Source organism: Polyodon spathula, chromosome 9, assembly GCF_017654505.1.
Source record: "Polyodon spathula isolate WHYD16114869_AA chromosome 9, ASM1765450v1, whole genome shotgun sequence".
NCBI classification, from domain to species: domain Eukaryota; kingdom Metazoa; phylum Chordata; class Actinopteri; order Acipenseriformes; family Polyodontidae; genus Polyodon; species Polyodon spathula.
This window is the reverse complement of record NC_054542.1, coordinates 14,143,232-14,162,918: the sequence shown is the minus strand read 5'-3', so window position 1 is coordinate 14,162,918 and position 19,687 is coordinate 14,143,232. Positions and strand designations below refer to the sequence as shown.

At 40.5% G+C, this 19,687-nt stretch overlaps 1 protein-coding gene across 3 annotated transcripts in view; it reads left to right on the top strand.

Moving 5' to 3' along the window:
- LOC121320420 (microtubule-associated tumor suppressor candidate 2-like) overlaps positions 1 to 19,687 on the top strand; it is a 143,642-nt gene that overhangs the window by 51,478 nt on the left and 72,477 nt on the right. For 2 of the 3 annotated variants that reach the window (XM_041258737.1, XM_041258740.1), the window contains one exon: positions 11,203 to 11,399. In XM_041258737.1, the coding sequence (XP_041114671.1) occupies positions 11,203 to 11,399 (197 nt within the window). Of the gene's footprint in view, positions 1 to 128; positions 836 to 11,202; positions 11,400 to 19,687 lie in introns of those variants that run through there. The other variant, XM_041258739.1, reaches the window with a different exon arrangement.

Sequence of the window (19,687 nt, the reverse complement as noted above, 5' to 3'; positions counted from 1 at the left end):
GGGAAGATTTTCTTATTAAAAACTATGTAGATGCTTGGTCTTCTCATGAATTCAGCTGTGTGAATTCAGCTTGATCTTCTCATGAGTTCAACTGTGTGAAAATGTATATTTTTGAAATGTTTTCTCAGATGTTGATGAAATTCACGTGTAATCGGTGATCATGGGACCCGATACAGGAACTCCAGTACTGCGATAGTGAAGGAACCAGTGTTGCACAGCTTCGTCCACACTACGAAACTTGCACTCACTAATTATCATGACTTTGGATGGTCCCCCGTTGTCTGCATGCTTATTCTTTGATTTCTTCATGTCGTAGATCGTGCGGATGCCCACATTGTGTTCATGTGCCAGTTTTTCAAGATGTTGTATTCTGCAGTGTTTAGTTTTGTATCAACAGAAAGAACCATTTGTTTTCTCTTGCACTTGTTACACTCCATCGCTTTATTCATAATTTGTGTTGCTGCGAGATCGGCAAAACCATACAGTGAGTGGTTGCACAGTTTGGCGTGCAGTTGCTTGGTGTGAGATTGATTGGCCTGCAGTTCATTGGACATGAGGTTGCTTGGCATGCGGTTGATTGGACACACGGTTGCTTGGCGTGCGGTTGATTGGCGTGCGGTTGCTTGGCATGCGGTTGATTGGACACGCGGTTGATTGGACACGCGGTTGCTTGGCGTGCGGTTGATTGGACACGCGGTTGCTTGGCGTGCGGTTGCTTGGCGTGCGGTTGATTGGACACGCGGTTGATTGGCATGCGGTTGATTGACCACGTGGTTGATTAGCGGGCAGATGTTTGCCGTGCAGTTGTTTGGAGTTCTACTGTGTATAATTTGGTAACTATCTTCATCACTCACCAATAAAGGCTTCTTTGCTGCGTGATAATACAGTTGCATTAAGAATTTGCATTATCAGCTCCTTACAAGCACAACATTCCACTGGGGAAGACTGTCTATCAGCTTCAAAGTATAACTGCTGTACTGCCAACTGGTTATTTCTTGTCTGTTTGCCAAGTATGAGGTCAGAACATTCTGTACAATTTGAAAAGCGTTGTTGTTAAGATTACATTTCTTCCTCTTGACAGCTGTGTTGGACTAAGTTCTATGACATCAATTTACAACAAAGCTGGCATAAGAATTCTTCAGAGCTCCATACAGCTGTTAGACTTTGTCTAAAGATCTCCATTAGCAAATGTGACCTGCTGTAAACCAAGCTGCTTTGAGCTTTCAAACACCATACTCAAGAGGAACACACAAGGATAATTACTTATCAAACAAAGTTTTATTCATGCTTCTCTTTCTTCCTAAAAAAATCTTACAGCTTGAATTCCTCTAATAGTAGACACTACCATACTATTCCAAGATCAGTTACGGCTGTTTCATTGATGTTGAATGCACTAATACTGTTCCATTTTAAGATCAATTAAAAGTATTTGCATCCTTTCCATGTTCTGTAATGCAGCATGGTGCACATACCTTGTACAGCTACTTAGCATTGTAATATATTCACAAAAATCACAACACAATTTAATAGATCTATAACACCATTTTATATCTGTGAAATATCCATAACTGGTCTTACAATGCTAAAGTTTATTTAAATTGATGGGCCATAGTTTATATCGGAATGAAAAACATAATGCCACTCCAGCCATTTTTGACAGTTCAGCAAGATCTAGTGTATGTATTCATGAATGGTATTTGAAACTCTCACTTTAATGTGAGTCTACCTCCAAGTGGATTCTACAGATTCATAATTTCTTGACTCACGGGAGGGATAAAGTGGAGATACAGGATGAACTTTATTAAAAAGCAGCTTATAATCAGAATTTAATTTATTCATGACAGATTCTCAAGCTGTTGTTGTTTTGTTATAAATATAATTTAAATGTTTTTATAAAGAAAAGGGAACTGGGTGCATGTTTACCTACTCAGTGGGAAATGTCTCGAGTACCACTTTACCTGTGGTTCCACCAGGGGCACCATTTCAGATTTCAGTGGGGCTAGGGTTGGGACCTTAATAATGCAACAGTTAATTCCCTATCAAGTACAAAATGTAACAATTACCTCTTATAACCTGAATAAGATATATCAAAACTGAACGTCAGAGCCTGTATCTCAGTCGTGCGAATCCCCGAGGGCATAACTAGACCAAAGACACAGACATCATCATTATTTTTACTTTCATCCTGATGGGAAAGACTACGAATAGATAATTATCAAATTACTTATATCTGCTTTCTCACTTGTGTAAATGACACTAATTAAGGCAATTGTTACGTGCTTATAGTAATTGCTACTTAAATGTATTGTGCACTCAACCCTTTGTTTGATGGTGTCATCAAAAGGGAGGTCGTCGTCACGAACGTGTCCAGCCTCGCCTCCTAGTAGCCCCTTATTGGCTCAGGAGACTGGTTTAAACCCTGATACAGCTCCTGAGCTGCCAGTCATGAAGACCTGCTCAGTCAGGCACAGGGGACCTTATAGCATTCCGACCCATCAAACATGTAGCTCTAGGTCTGGCGCCTGCACGGCTGCATTGAACCTTCTGGGTCTGTCCAATGGGATTATTGACACCTTGCAGAATGTATGGGTACAAGTGGAGCATCTTACAGACGTGGTGTCTGCCTCATGGGTTCGATCCCATGGCTTATCCCATGGCAGTAATACTGCAGTTTTGCAGGACCTTTTGACGTGAGGAATTTCCTTCTATGTTAAAGGGCTGTCTGGCAGCCATTCGGCTTGCCATGTAAAATTGACTCGGTCTCCCCAGGAGCTCAGCTTCCTGATGGGGCAAAACATTTTGAAAGTGGCTTGGCAGCTTCAGCCGCCTATGAAGGATGTTGTTCCTCGCTGGAGGTTAAACGTGGTGCTCAATACACTCTTGAAGCCTCCACTTGAGCCCTTGCATTCAGCTGATCTGAAATAGTATCAGGGCCACCATACTTTGCAGGACAGGCTTGAAACACACATCAGTGGATAGGGGAGGGACGTATGTTCACTTAGTGATAGTTTTTGTGTGTGTGACGTCACTGAGAGGGGCATTTAGTGTCAAAAGGGCATTTACAGCAGCCAGGCAGAGACAAATGCATCGTGCCTTTAGTTTTGTGGCAAAGTGTTTGTTTTGTTGGGATAGGTCTCTACCAACTTTGTACACCTAGATTTGACAATATTTGACCATTCTTCTTTACAAAACCATTCAAGCTCTGTCAAGTTCCTTGGGGAGCGTTGATAGTCAGCAATCTTCAAGTCATGCCACAAATTTTCGATTGGACTTAGGTCGGGGCTCTGACTGGGCAACTCAAGGACATTTACTTTTTTGTTCCTGAGGCACTCGAGTGTAGCTTTGGCTGTGTGCTTTGGGTCGTTGTCATGATGAAAGGTGAACTTCCATGTTAGTTTCACCTTTATTGCACAGGGCAGCAGGTTTTCCTCAAGGACTTCTCTGTACTTTGCTCCATTCATTTTCACTTCTATTCTGACAAGTGCCCCAATCTCTGCCGATGAGAAATATCCCCATAACATCACAGTGCTTCACAGTAGGGATGGTGTTCTTTGGGTGATGCGCTGTGTTGGGTTTGCGCCAAACATAATGCTTTGCATTTAGGCCAAAAAGTTAAATTTTAGTTTCATCAGACCACAAAACTTTTTGCCACATGGCTACAGAATCTCCTGAGTGTTTGTTTTTTGCATATTTCAAATGGGATTCAAGGTGGGCTTATTTGAGTAATGGCTTCCTTCTTGCCACCCTACCATACAGGCCAGATTTGTGGAGTGCTTGTGATATTGTTGTCACCTGCACACTTTGACCAGTCTTGGCCATAAAAGCTTGTAGCTCTTGCCAAGTTGCCATTGGCCTCTCTGATCAGTCTCCTTCTTGCTTGGTCATCCAGTTTGGAGGGACGGCCTGATCTAGGCAGGGTCTTGGTGGTGCCATACACCTTCCACTTCTTAATAATTATCTTGGCCGTGCTCCAAGGGATATTCAAGGCCTTTGATATTTTTTTATACCCATCCCCTGATCTGTGCCTTTCAACAACTTTGTCCCAGAATTTTTTTGAAAGTGCCTTGGTGCTCATGGTTGAGTTTTTGCTTTGAAATGCACTACCCAGCAGAGGGAACCTACAGGAATTGCTGAATTTATCCTGAAATCATTCGAATCACTACAATTTAACACAGGTGGAGGCCACTTAACTTGGTGTGTGATTTTGAAGGCGATTGGTTACACCTGAGCTAATTTAGGATTGCTATTACAAGGGGTGTGGACACTTATCCAACCAAGTTATTTCAGTTTTTATTTTTCATTAATTTTCTACAAATTTCCAGAATATTTTTTTCACTTGGAAGTTATGGGTAGGATGTGTAGATAAATGGGAAAAAAAAAAACTATTTTAATGCATTTTAAGTCCGGGCAATAGGGCAACAAAAGGGGAAAAATTATAAAGGGGGTGTAGAATTTCTATAGGCACTGTAGAAATTATATGCTTTCTGTTAACAGACATGGGAGTTTAATTGCCTATTGAGTAGGAGCCAGCCCTCTTTGTTTTAATGCCATCCTACTGTGACCAAAAGGAAACTACATGTTGCATCTCAGTTAGGCTCTACAGTGATAGTATAAATAATTAATGTAAACCATTTTCCAATGCATTAGATTAAGCTTTAATTTATACATTGCTTGCTACCAAAGCCTGTTAATGACCTATCTTTTAGTACTCATTTGCAGTGACAGCAGAAGCTTTTTACAGTTAGGGGGGTGAAGCTTCCTCGGTGCTATTTTTACTGTTCCCACCGAAACACAACTCGTGAGTTAGTATTGAAAATAATGAAGGCCCTACATCAATCGTGGTGAGATCTTCAAAAAATGCAACTCAATTCAAAATCACAGAAATGTTGTTTTGGTGCCTTAATTATGAAGCTAATTAAAAAAAGACAAATAGCGTCTCATTTAATTATTTCATAACAATACTGATCTGAAATGGCAGAAACATAAAAACATTTGTAATGGCAATTTTATATACATGTATAAGTAGAATTGTTTTACAGTAAATCACTTAGAAAAAATCAAGTCCAGCAATCTTTGTAGTCTGACCGGTACATTTACAGTATTTCACAGTAAATAAAATTGGAACACAAAAGGAAACCCAAACATGCCTGTATATTTACAGTTTACAGGCACTCAATTTCAAACAAAAATGCACTCGCTACATTTTGAAGCTACTGCAAGCATGGTCTATAGCACTGACAAAACTGTTGAAGACTTTCTTTTTGTTTGAATTCAAACTGTACTCTCTCTACAGGAACACATGGGATCATGTAAGCATTCCCTGGGGCTTTAAAGGAAAACTGTTCACTTAAGTCCAGGTACCTCCTAAATAGGAGTGAACATGGTTTGCTGCTTGCAACTGCTTTTATCTACCCTAAAAATAATGTAAAACATGTCAAAGAATAAAAGTACCAGTAACTTTTTTATTTTTTAATTCCGATTTGTGTGAACATTCGTGAAGGTGCTAAAATGTATTGGCAAAAGTAAATAAAATAAAATAAAATAAATAATTGTTGTCATTAAAAATATATAGTAGATTACATGTTAGTGCTGATTGTGCTGTTTGCCAAGTAACTTGTTCACAGTGTGCTCATAAAATGTATACAGAGTAGTCAGTCTGTATCCAGTTGTTTGATTTCTACAACTTGTCATTCAAACCTGAGACTAGTTGTTGCTGTTCTTGTTGGTTTAATGTATTGCTGCTGACAGTGGCTTCGTTTACATGCACTTGAAAATCGACTCTACAGCCATAACTGTTGTCCTGGATGTCCCTTTGGCAGCACGACTTTAAGGGCAGGGTCAATCACGTTCTCACAATAAAAATAGCTGTAAAAACTCTTTTAAACCCGAGCAGAAATCGTGCTTGTGGCTTACGAGGTTTCGGCAGTCAAGATCCCCTTCTTCTTATTTAATATCACGTAATCTCCATCAGAAAGGCCATACAAAACACATAGACACCCCCAACACACGCACACACACCCAACACACACACACACACCCATCACACGCACACACACCCAACACACGCACACACACCACACACACACACACACACACACGCACACACACCCACACACACACACACACACACACACACACACACACACACACACACGCACACACACCCAACACACGCACACACACCCAACACACGCACACAAGCACACACTGTACATTTATGGACTACTTCAACATCAGAACCGCCGACGGCAGTCGTTCTCACAGTGCATTCATCATCAACATCATCAATATTAAAATGAAAGACATCGATACAGCGCAAAAGTTTTATTCAAGCACATCATATCTAGGGCCCTATGAAATCCGTTTTGTTATTTAGAATTTTCGGATTTATTTTTTCCTGATTTCAGATTTTTTGGTTTTAAAAATCTGTAATTTGTTTGTTAGTTTGTTTTTCATAACCACAAGAGTTTGATACATTGACAGCAATGATGAAGCTAGAAATGCATGAAAAAATATGAAAAAAAACCCTTTCTAAACAGTTTAAATCAAAATGCTTTCAGAAAAAAAGGGTACAACTTGGCACAATGTAAAAGAAACAAACTAGGAACATTGTAAATTAAAAAAAAAAAAATCTAAATGTAGGCTTTTTTAGTAGTTTCTTTTCAACACAAGCTTAACTGTAACATTTTAAAATAATTTAATGTTTTCATTAATAGTTAACGACAAACAATGTAGATAAATATTTAGATTTATTCTAATTTAATAAAAAGGCACATAAGAACATAAGAAAGTTTATAAACTAGAGGAGGCCATTCGGCCCATCTTGCTCGTTTGGTTGTTAGTAGCTTATTGATCCCAGAATCTTATCAAGCAGCTTCTTGAAGGATCCCAGGGTGTCAGCTTCAACAACATTACTGGAGAGTTGATTCCAGACCCTCACGATTCTCTGTGTAAAAAATGGCCTCCTATTTTCTGTTCTGAATGCCCCTTTGTCTAATCTCCATTTGTGACCCCTGGTCCTTGTTTCTTTTTTCAGGTCGAAAAAATCCCTTGGGTCGACATTGTCAATACCTTTTAGAATTTTGAATACTTGAATTAGGTCGCCGCGTAGTCTTCTTTTTAGTAATATCTCCCTGAGAACTTTGGAGAAAAAGAATCCAATAACTAGACACTACATTCTGCAGTAGTCATTACAGTACTAGCTGCTCAGACTGACAACGATAGCTAGCAAGTGAAGTGGCACGAGAGGTGCTTTTTTACAGTTAAAATCACAGTTGGTGGCTGAGAGGTGCAAAAATATTTTTCATGCGTTCCCATGATGTGTGTTTCTTGAAGACTCTTGTCATACAAACACTGTGCTAGTTCAATGTAATTTTTAAAATATTGTAACTATTTCGGTTATCACACAGGGCAAGGCAATTCACACAGGCAGGGGTGGGCGCGAACCCGGGACCTCTCACACTAAAGCATAGTTGTACAAAAGAGCCGGCTCCTTTGCAAGGAGTGTATCAGCACTATGCCCTACATATCAAACATAGACACAGCCGAAACATCATATTTAAAAGAACAATTAAACGTGAGGGTTTTTATATATAAAAACACTACTTCAAAAAATGAAAAATTATAATAAAATAAACAATTCAAAATAAACTGGTGTGTAAACTGGTATATGTATATACAAAACTGTAAAAACAAAAGTAATTTTAAATCTAAAAAAGTAACGTGATTTCTCTTGTGTGTGTATCACTCTGAGCACAGAATCCAGGCTGAGCTGCTGAAGCCTGCAGCTTTGCAGTTTGCTGATTTAATTGACTCTGCTGAAGCGCTGTGGCTAGCTTCACGATTAAATCTCTCCTACGTTGTACACAATGAAGAAGTTGATGGCTGCCAGCTCCACTAGAGATAACAACAGGCTTCTACAGATATAAAGAAATGGAATATTGTAGGTTATATTCAAAATAAAAGCATGTATTGTAAAATGAGGTTCTAGTGTTAATGAAATGTAACTTTTAGATGCTCCACAAACACACACATACACACAAATATAAATTCTAAGTAGTAAAACTTTCTGAACAGGATGGCTTTGCAGGGGTGACATCAGACCAGAAATGCAGACTCCAAACAATGATTAATGGCGGTGAATCTGAGACACTACGGCATCCAGTGTTTTATTGTAAAAATAATAATAACAAACAAAAGATTTAAAAAAACACACAACTGAAAATAAAGGGTGCGTTGGCCAAAGTAAATAGACAGACAAACAAACAAAGTGGACGGAACAGAAAACAAATACTGTGCTGAAGCTTCCAGAACAAAATAAAAATTGTTAATAGAATAGACTCTCTCCTTCACGAACACACAACCCTCACTCACGAACACACAACCCCGAGTGTGTGAAAACATGCTGCTTTTATTCAGCTGTACCGAGACTCGATTGCTAATCAATCATTCAATTGGAGTCTTGGTACAACTGCACGTGAATTAATAAAAGTGCAATTCACCGTGCTCACATATTATTTTACCTGCATGTGAAGTGCTGTGCAATCCTTGTGCCTAAAAATTACACTTTATAACCCATATTTATATCCCATGTATTTTACACATAAACACCAACATTAACACACTACATACAACATAAAACACTGATAAACACAAAGGGGCGGGACACTCCTCCACATATGCCCCCCCCTTGTGCGCAACACACCTGGCCTCAATGGCCACCTCCCCCCTCAGTCTCAAAGTCCCGGTTTATAATCCAGGCCCAGGAACAGGGGCAGACCCAAGGTGGCAGCCATGGTGGGAGGTCCTCCTCCCACCCCAACAGCTGTAGCGGCCAGGCCGACTGTACACAGGCCGGCTCCTCCGGCCAGTGCAATCCTGGCCGCCGCCTGGCTGTCTGTGAGGGTGGTCTACTGACCTTCTCCCCCTTCTCTGTAGCCGGCAGCTCCCCCTTGTGGGGCTCCGGCCACCAAATTCCCTGCAGCGAAACTGCTGCTGGGGGAGGTGGTCTCCTGACCCATCCCCCTTCTTCATAGCCAGCAGCTCCCCTTTGTTGGGCACCGGCCGCGGTATTTCCTGTGGAAAAGCAGGGCTGACACTAACCCCAGGCAAAACAGTTCCGGCGACCCCAGGCGATGCGGAGCAGCACCTTAAAGCAGTCCGCTACCTACGACTGGGGGGGAAATCGTTGGGTGTGCACACACGATTGGCACACTCCGCTACGCAGAACACCAGAGGAACCCACCACGTACGTCTACACCGGAGGAACCCGCCTTGGTCTTCCTTAAGCAGGTAGAGGAACCACTCCACCCTCGAACTTGTCAGGAGGGTGTCACAGAGATCACCTTGTGGAGACGAGGTGCAGACGACCCACTTGAGCACGACGAGATGGGAGGGCCCCGTCGACCACCACCACCCTCGACAGCGGACGTCAGACTGAGGAACACCGTCCCCCCTGTAGTCCGTAGAGGACGAGACGAGCAGGCGCCACTCTCCTGGATCTGTCTAGTGCCGAACCAGGACGACGAGACGACTGAACACCTCCGTCTCCGTCGTAAGACCGACCGACTCTGACCTGGTGGAGTTGGAACCAGCGGCACTCGCCCTTGCATGGAGGAGGCATTTCCCCTCTGTGGAGGCAAGATGTTGACTTTTCTGACCATTTACCTGGTCTGATGCTTGGCGGCGCTGCTGTCCCATTTCTGACACCACTTGTGAACAGGATGGCTTTGCAGGGGTGATGTCAGACCAGAAATGCAGACTCCAAACAATGATTAATGGCGGTGAATCTGAGACACTACGGCGTCCAATGTTTTACTGTAAAATAATAATAACAAAAAAAGATTTTAAAAAACACACGACTGAAAATAAAGGCCAAAGTAAATAGACAGACAAACAAACAAACAGAAAACAAGTACTGTGCTGGAGCTTCCAGCACAAAATAACAATTGTTAATAGACTCTCTCCTTCACAAACACACAACGCTCACTCACAAACACACAACCCCGAGTGCGTGAAAACATGCAGCTTTATGCAGCTGTACCGAGACTCGATTGCTAATCAATCATTCAATTGGAGTCTCGGTACAACTGCACGTGAATTAAGAAAAGTGCAATTCCCTGTGCTCACATATTATTTTACTTGCACGTGAAGTGATGTGCAATCCTCGTGCCTAAATACAAATTACACTTTATAACACTCATGCTCATAAGCCCTATTTGTAGCCCGTGTATTTTATACATAAACACCAACATAAACACACTACATACAACATAAAACTCTGATAAACGCAAAGGGGCGGGACACTCCGCCACAAACTTGTAGAAATTATATTTTATATAATTGTGTTTTTCTGTGTGTGTGTGTGTGTGTGTGTGTGTGTTGGAAAGGTAACCAGGCAAACAAGTAGCTAATGTGTGGCATAATTCACAACACGTGGCTTTATTTCTCTTGTTAAATGTTTTTATCTTCATGGCAGCGCATGAAGCTCTCCTCACGATATTCAGAGTCGTTCTTTTCCTACTTAGTAAGCAGACACGTACATTGAAATATCCCCTCCTTTAAATGACTATGAATTGAGTAATCTGCATTGGTAGGGACGATTTTTTTTCCCCTAAATCATAACTGCATCATAACTTGTGCATGTAAACGCCGCCATTGACAGACAACATTCAGAGGGTGTGTATTAGATTGGAGATTTTCTTTCATGAACAGAAAAAAGTTAAATTCATACAAGAATACTGTATATCTGTATTTCTCAGGTTAAAGGAAATCTCTGATCCATTTTTTAATATACAGATCTACATGCCATAGAGACTTAGAGTTCGGGGGGAACATATTTTCATTGAGCTAATTGCTGATCACCAGACATAACCATTTTATAAAAACAATTAGAGGTAGTGGTGCAGCCATTTGTAATGAATGCTGATGTTACATTCATATTATCCTTAATGGTTACATATTTCTGAACTCAGCGGGCCCAAAAACCCCCAGGTTAATTTTTCTAGCAAAATCTGAGATGGTCTGGCAACAAAATGCCCCTTTTCTGATTGGCACATACGGCTAGAGTAAACTTTAACACATGGCTGATCCCTACCTAACAAAATGGAAGCACATGCGAGTCAATGAACTTCAGAAGGAAGGAGGCCTGTTTGTGAAGTAATCTCAAGAACTCCATGACATTTGTTCTTCTCTTTCTCTAAGGACACACAAGACAGAAAGCTGGCGTCCTACGAAATGGTATCTCTGCCAAGGCTGAGGCAGAGCGACAGATTGTGCAGAAGCTGAAGGACAAGTGTGAGGAGCAGGCTAGGCAACTTCAGAGTCTGCAGGAGGAGCTGAAGAGAGCCACGCTGGGCTTGGAGGTCTTTGCCATCACCACCCAGCACTTCTGTCAGAAGGTAAAGTCCTGCAGCTGCCGGATTAGGTTGACTTGGATAGAAAATAAAAATATGATTCCCCTACACTTCCTTTTATTATTGTCTTTATAACAAATGCTGTAAATGACCTATCCACTCAAAGTATTACTAGACTTATTTAAAGTCCAGGTCTGGCAATGGAACGTGAAACAAGTCATGTGATTGGTCGAGCAAGGTTCCAGCTGTCTGTATATTGGATGGGTGCGGACATTTGGAGCCCTGTCACATTCGAAATCATTGCGCTGCCTCACAGAATTTAAAATACCGGTAGCCAACTTGTTTACAGTTATAGATGTACAGTAACTATAAAACTGAGTGACCAATTACTAGCAAAAAAATCCCAAAAGTAGTAAGCAAACATGCTAATTTGGATGAAGAGCAATTAAATGAACTGAAAGATTGCAAAACAGAAAAAAATACCTGTTGCAAGATGGTTTGCGGGTGATGTCAGACCAGTGAGGAGACAGTCACAGTACTGGGGTATGGAAGCACTGTTGTGCGAGTTTATTATAATAACTATAAATTAAAAGGTTGAACACAAAACAAACATTTATACAAAACAAAATGGCACAGTGGCCAAAGCAGACAGACACAACAGACATGGAACAAAACAAAGCAAAACAAGTATCGTGCTGCGGTCTAACCAGCACGCATAGCAATTGTTATTTTTACTTCACCCCCCTGACTCTTGTTCTGCCTCTGAACACAACAACCTCGATCAGTCAAAGCTGTTGGTTTTTATGCATGTGACCGTCTCAACATGGAGACAGTCAAATTCTGCACGAGTTTAGCATGGGTGGGGAATTTTGACCCCATCCATGCTGTCAAACAAAAACAATAAAACATTTTTACACATTAAACAATACCTTTTAAGTAATAATAACACAACACCAATACAAAATAATACACATACACGCAGGGGTGCGGTGCACCCATCACAATACCAAAAAACAAATTGTCTCAACTGCAGAAAAGGCACATCTTAAGAATCTTTATAAAATACTAAGGATTTATGACTTCCATTACATGAGAGTAGATGTTAAAACTTCATACTGATTTGAACTCGGCTCTCACCAAGATAAGCACCAACAAAGATGTAGCTTTACAGTAAACTAATGTGATCCATCTTCATCTCCATCCATTTGCGTTTCTTTCCATCTGATGATGTAGATATCCTTCTGTCTGGTGTTGATGGCTGAAGTGTAATGCTGGCACCAGGGATCAGCGTATTTTGCCTCCCCAGCGCATCAGCACACACAACGGCTGCAATGTTAGCTCCGGGGATCAACCCAGTGCGGTCTCCCCAGCACATCAGCATGACAACCATCTGGATTGAGCTAAGTAGGGTACATCTCTGGGGATATTCAAGTGTGCACCTTCCATTCTCTGTGTTTCGTCGACTAGCCCATGACACTTTGAGGCCTCGACAGTGATTCTGGTGTCCCAGCATCATCCCCCTCTGTCCCCCACTCAACTCAGCTTAGCTTACTTATCCATACATCAGCGCTGCTTTCTTCCTATTGTGCTTGAGATCCCAGCCAGAATCTTTCTGTCTCAACCACAGCCAGTTGCTCCTTCTTTCTGCTGCTTCAGATAAGTTCTTCACTGTGCGACGCAACTCTTGGCCACTGAACCCGACATCTCTGAGAAACCGTGTTGTAGAGTGAGCCATAAATCCTCGACAACCCACCTCCTAGGTAAACACTGGCTCTCAATCCTCGCTGTTCCACTTCAGCAGCTAGTTGAGCATACCGAAGTTTCCTCCTGTCATACACCTCATCCACAGCATCCTCCCATGGCACTGTTAACTCTACCATATGAACAAGGCGTGCTGATCCAGACCACAAGACAATGTCTGGTTGAAGGTTAATGGTGGCAATCTCAGGTGGAAAAATAAGCCATTGACCAACATCTACCAACATTTTTCAGTCTCTAGCAGCTTCCAGTTGTCATGGGCGAGGCTTGGTTTTAACACCTTTTCTTGGTGGTTGCTCTCCTGGATGGAATATTGTCTTTTGTGTATAATGCTTTGATGGAACTGGTGGCAACTTATTAGTCAGGTTACGCTTGTCTTCCAATGCCAAGGTCAAACATTGCAACACCTGGTCATGGCACCAAGTAAACCACCCTTGGCTAAGACCCACCTTACATCCTGTCAAAATGTGCCTTGATGTTGCAGGTGATGAACACAAAGGACATGAGGGATCCTCACCCACCCAGATGTTTAGGTTCTGTGGTGATGGGAGAACATCATATGTTGATCTGATGAGGAAACTGATCCTGCTCTGTTCCATTGTCCATAGGTCTTGTCAGCCAATCTTGCATTGTTCCTCTCCCATCTCATCCATTCTCCCTGCTTGGCCTAGAAAATAGCCTTTACACACCTCATCCTCTCCTCCTGCTTTTGCACCTCGTTGACTACCAGCTTCCTCCATTGAGCTGGGGTTGCCTTGTGCCAAGACCCCTTCTTCCATCCTGAACTTGCCCCACAATATCATTGATTTGAAGGGCAGCCTTAGCATCTTCCATAGCTTTTTTTGGCACCCACTTTCTTCCAGTTTTCAACACAGGTGCAGCCTCCCTTATGCATTTGTTGCGTACATCTATTAAAGTCATTTTCAGTCGGACTTTGGCGTACTTAAACTCCTCCGTCAGAGCAGAGACTGGTACAGTATTCCTTTACCATAAAGTCCCACTCTGCTGAGGCAGCGTGGAGCTCTCAACCATTTCCTGACGTATGAACTCAACTGTTGTCAAGGAAACCTCGTACAGAGTCAGTGGCCACAGCAGTCTTGGCAGTAGACAAAACTGAAAGCACCAGAGTTTCAGTTTGCCTGGTAAAGTGCTGCTTTCTATGCTCTTCAACCCTTCCACACAAACTGTGTCCTTTAGATCCCCGTCATATCATCTCCCAAGACTTTTCATTGGCTTCTCGGACACTGTTGGTATTGCCTCACCATTAATATAGAACCGTTTATCTACTACTTTACCTTTAATTATAGAGATGCTCCTTGATTTCGTGGGCTTGAATTGCATTTGTGCCCATTCAATGTTATTGATTAATTTGCCCAATAACCGATTAGTGCAGGCTATTGTTGTAGTCATGGTTGTCATGTCATCCATATATGATCGAATTGCTGGTAGTCACATTCCAGAAGCCAAGCACTCCCCTCCCACTACCCATTTTGATGCCCTAATAATAACTTCCATCGCCATGGTAAAAGCCAGTGGACAAATGGTACATCTTGCCATTGTTCCAATTTATAGGCATTGCAATCTAGTGCTGAATTCTGAAGTATAAAAACTAAATTGCAAATCCCCAAATTAGGCTTTCACTAAATTTGTTATTGTCATCAGTACACTGAATCACATGCTACCCAAAGAAGTTCATGTGACACTGAACCATATTAGCCAAATCCAGGAATGTCACATGGAGCTCCTTCCTCTACATTTTAGCTGATTGAATTTGCTGCCAGATTATGCTAATGTGTTCTAACAATCCTGGAAACCTGGAATGCCCACTTTTTGTACTGAAGTGTCAATGAAGCAGTTCTTTAATAGGTAGGTTGACAATCTCTGAGCAATAATGCTGAAGAAAATCTTGCCTTCTACATTTAATAGGGAAATAGGACGAAACTGACTGATGCTTGTGGAATCTTTTTCTTTAGGTATAAAGACTCCACCTGCTCGGCGCCATGCTCTTGGTAGAACCTGTTTTTCCATGCCACTTTCATCAATTTCCACAGGATTCGTAGAACTCCAGAAGCACTCTTGTACACTCTGTATGGCACTCCATTAGGCCCTGGAGATGATGATGCCCTTGCTTTTTTCACAGCTTGCTCTACTTCTTTCCACTTAGGTGCACAGTCCTCCATTTGGTATTCAGGTGGATTGATAGGTGTGATGTCTAAAGGAATTGACATAGGCTCCTGCCTTTTTTTAATCTGTATGTGTTTCCTCCAAATATCTCTCCAGCTCAAACTTAGATGATTTTAAATGTGCCATTTTTCTTTACAAATTTGAATGGATCTTTAGAAAAGTTAGTTCTCGCACGCTTTCTTTTTGTAGCGTTTCCGTAGGCGCTCATCTCTGCACAATGTTGCAAGCCAATGTTATGACCCTTTGCATTCAATCTCCTGCTGCCATCTAGACTTTCCAGGAATAGTTAGTACTTTTTCCTTCCTTTTTTCAACTCCAGACCTCTTGCTTCTATATGCATAGATGATGTCCCCAAATTTATCCAGCTTCCTTTCAACTGTTCCACTTAATGTTTCCAAAGTAAAACAGAGATCCGTGTTTACTGTGGTTTTTCTATGGAAATGTAAGAATTGCCCATGTAGAAGAATAGAACATTTCAAGCTATATTGCTCTCTGAGCTGGACTAAAGCACTGTCTAAATGAAAACCAAACAGGGGAATCCTGACTTTGTCACTTCAAATAATGTATTTTTAACAGTTTGTAACACTATAGATAAACACAAAAAGACACTTCTGCACATTATCCACTCCTTGAAAAATGACTTAAATCCAAGACGTCCTTATTTATTTTTTTACTTCTGTTCTGTTGAAACAACAGCGTCTTGTACTCACAGAAAAATCTTTTTCATTGGATCTTTTCAATGAACACATCAAAAATAAATATTTACTTACTTCCGCATGTTTCAATTATTTATTTATTGATTTATTTACATTTATATAGCACTTTTATACAGGGGTATCTCAAAGCACTGTACAAAACATAGCAAAGAGAATGACACATTAAAGATAAAACAATACATTGCTATAACATAATACATATACATCTACCACTGTCAGATCATCAGACAGATTAATAACAGTGTAGAATAATAGTGTCAAATAAATAAATACATATAAATATAGGTGCCAATATAGACATACACATATACAGTTTTACATAATAGTACTAATAAAAAATAGTAAGATACAATATAATGATGCAATAATAGCACAATAAAAGAAGCAATTAAAAGTTACATTCAAACCCATTAGGATATACAGGCCAATTTATAACAATATGTTTTCAGTCTTGATTAAAAAAAACTGACCCTAATCATGCTGAACAGTGTAGAGAATCCAACAGCTCCAAAAATTCAGAGCCTTTAGTATTGGATGTAATGTTATTATGGATATTACAGTCCCCCAGTATGAGAATCCTATCATAACTGACAGACACAATTGATAAAAACCCACTAAATTCAGTAAAAAAAAAATATATATATATATGTTTATATGGTATATAATTACAAAGAGAACAGGTAATCCATTAATTAGAGTTAAGGTTAATAATTTGAATGAGGAATATTCCTCAAAAAATATTTGTTTGGTTATGTATTTGTTGTCCACCTCCTCTCCCAAAAGAGACGTGCTTTCTGAATTAAGAAGTAGTTTGGAAGAGAAGCCTCGATCGTGGATACATTGTCCTTAGCTCTAAGCCATGTTTCAGTTAAATCTAGAAAATCCAGATTAGAATCCTTAATAAAATCATAAATTAAAAGCGATACGTGTTGTTTTATAATCAGATGCAAGCTGTGTAGTGCAGTTAATAGGGATTTGAAGAAAATTGCTGTACAACTGCCATAGGGTTCAGGATCGTTTGAGTGTTTAGTAAAAAATATAGCAGTGATTTGACCACGAGATATCGACACAACTTCAATGGGTAACCCTTTGTTAGATTTTCAGGAGATGAATTAATTGGGGTTGTCTTTGCTGAATAAAGTTTCTCGCTAGTACCTTGCCCTTCCCTATATCTTACTCTAAAAAATGTGTAAAGCCATGAAGCCATAAATATTTGCCTTTTATTATGCGTTTTTCACTTATGAAAAAAACCACAAACATTTTTGGTACTAAGTAAAATTCCACTAACAATACAAACTTCTTATATTGCAACATTTCTGCAGCAAAATAGGTTTATGGGTATGAGTCACCAAATATTTTGCTCGCAAATATTTATGTATTTACAGTAAATCAATTTACTCAGATTAACTTAGCGTGTAGTTCAAAGTTATAAATGGGACTACTTTTGTGGGCCCTTTGTTGGTGTAAGGCTAGTTAACAAAAAATGTTACCCTAAAATGTGTTATTTTTATTTTTTTAAATCTGCTGTTTGACATGGATTATAAATGCAATAAGGCCTTCAGGGTTTTGGTATACATTGAATATATAGACGTCTCAGGGGTTGGAGGCACAACACTATTGTAGAGCTTAAGAAAACAACTGCACATGTGCACAACACTATTGTAGAGCTTTAGAAACAGGTGCAATGCCCTCTTTTTGAGGTGAATTGCATTTACCAAGTGCCACTCCATCTCCAGAAACCTGATGGAATACAATACTTCTAGGCTATAGTTTTACCTGTTAATATGTTATACGGTTTGTGTACAAGGCAATGGTAAATTTAATCAGTGTTACAGGTTGTGGTGTTGTCAAAAGCTGTTGTAGTCTTTTTGTAACCAGTTATGTTTCTTGTAGTGGTGGTTGTTGACCAATATAAGAATAACTGTCAGTAACAAAGCACTTTGGGGGTGTTGCTAAGGCTTTTGCAGTTTCCTTATTTTGTTTCAAGCGCATGTTGTGCTGCTCTTTACGTTTAAAGACTGCAAATTCTGACTCAAGGTTGAGTTAGAGTTTGAGTAGAGTGTTATACTCCCCTGTTGTGAGGTGCAAGGGGTGCAGTGCAAGAAAAGTGACTGTACGTTTCCCAAAAAGACTCAAAACAAAAATAAATAAATAATCCACCCCTTTATCAGCAATTGTATTGGGGTGTACACGGCAGGCTTGCAAACCCCAAAATAATAATAATAATAGTAATAATAATAACAACAATAATAATAATGCCAGTCCCAATCCAACCTGTCCCCCGTCTTCCGTGCACAAAAGTGTGCGAGCTTGACTCCGGGAAAGTGTGCTGAAAAGACGTGGTTTCTGTGCAGAGTAGTGCTCGGGTGATTCGACAGCTCCGAAGTGCTCAATCCTCCTCTGTGAACACAGAACAGACATAAATGTAATCCAACAAAAACACAACACAGACTCCGGCAGCTTGTTTATATTTTTCAGTGTAAAACGGCGTACTGACGTAGCTGCTTCCCCTTTGTACCCATGAGCTCCTGCCTGTAATCAACACGTCGCCATGGTTTCTCCAATAGAGGGCCGTCCCGCAGCTGATTGCAATACAGTCGTTCCGGGTACGTGCAACTACGCACTCCCCCTAATATAGTCACCTTCCGGTTTCCACCTACCATCAAGGCAGTTCTTCTAGGGGCCAGTGTGCCACCGTTTTACACAACGCCCTTTCTGATCGGGAGGGAGATTTACAGCATCGATCCTTTCTCTCTTTATCACATCCCCCTTCCATGTCCCACAAGGAAATCTCCAACCTTAAATTCCTTTAGGGACTTTTTGCTACTTGTTTGTTGAATTGCATTCTATCCCTGTGCCAGACAGAATGAAAAAATACTCACAAAGTGTCTGTTCATAGTAGGGATAGCACCAAATAGTGACAGTCGACCTCAGAAACTGATATTTGACTAATCACATGCTTTGTGGCACCAGCAACCAGTAATGTTTTATGTGTTTAAAGTGTACATAGTGCACTCAATTTATAAGAATCACTGATATAACAATCAACCGCATATAGCAATCAAAACCACTGGGACAATATCATTCCTATACTAGCCAATGTAAAATAATCTGCTTGTAAGAATCAAGCAATTTGCATATAAGAATAATTTTGGGGCAAACTAACTACACATAATACGGTACTTGATAAAGTGCAATTTTTGAATTTGATCAAATCTTGCACTATTAGGCACATATGGAACATGACTCGTGCAATAATGCAGGAAATACTGGATAACTTTGTAATCAAACAGTGACTGCGCCACTGCAAGGGGGGGCGGATTGCGGAGCTTTGCATCTCCGCTTAGTGGAAAACTGTGAGATTTGTTTCGCAACAGAAAATAAGTAAGCCACAGGTGGTTTAAATGCAGTGGTAGTCTGACAGTAAAATACTGTACTGTAATGTTATTTTAATTCAAAGGCCATTACACGTAACACAGCATGACAGTTGAACTAGGTACCCTCACGAGACAATCGCTTCAAGTATACTGTAGTAAAATAGGATACTGCAGCCTTGAGTAAACATAAGTCATAATAACTGTGATCATATAACAAGCTGCTTACCCACAAGGACTTGTTTTGATGTACTGTCCTCAGTGATTGAGCATCATTGACATCATTTGTATGACATCTTAG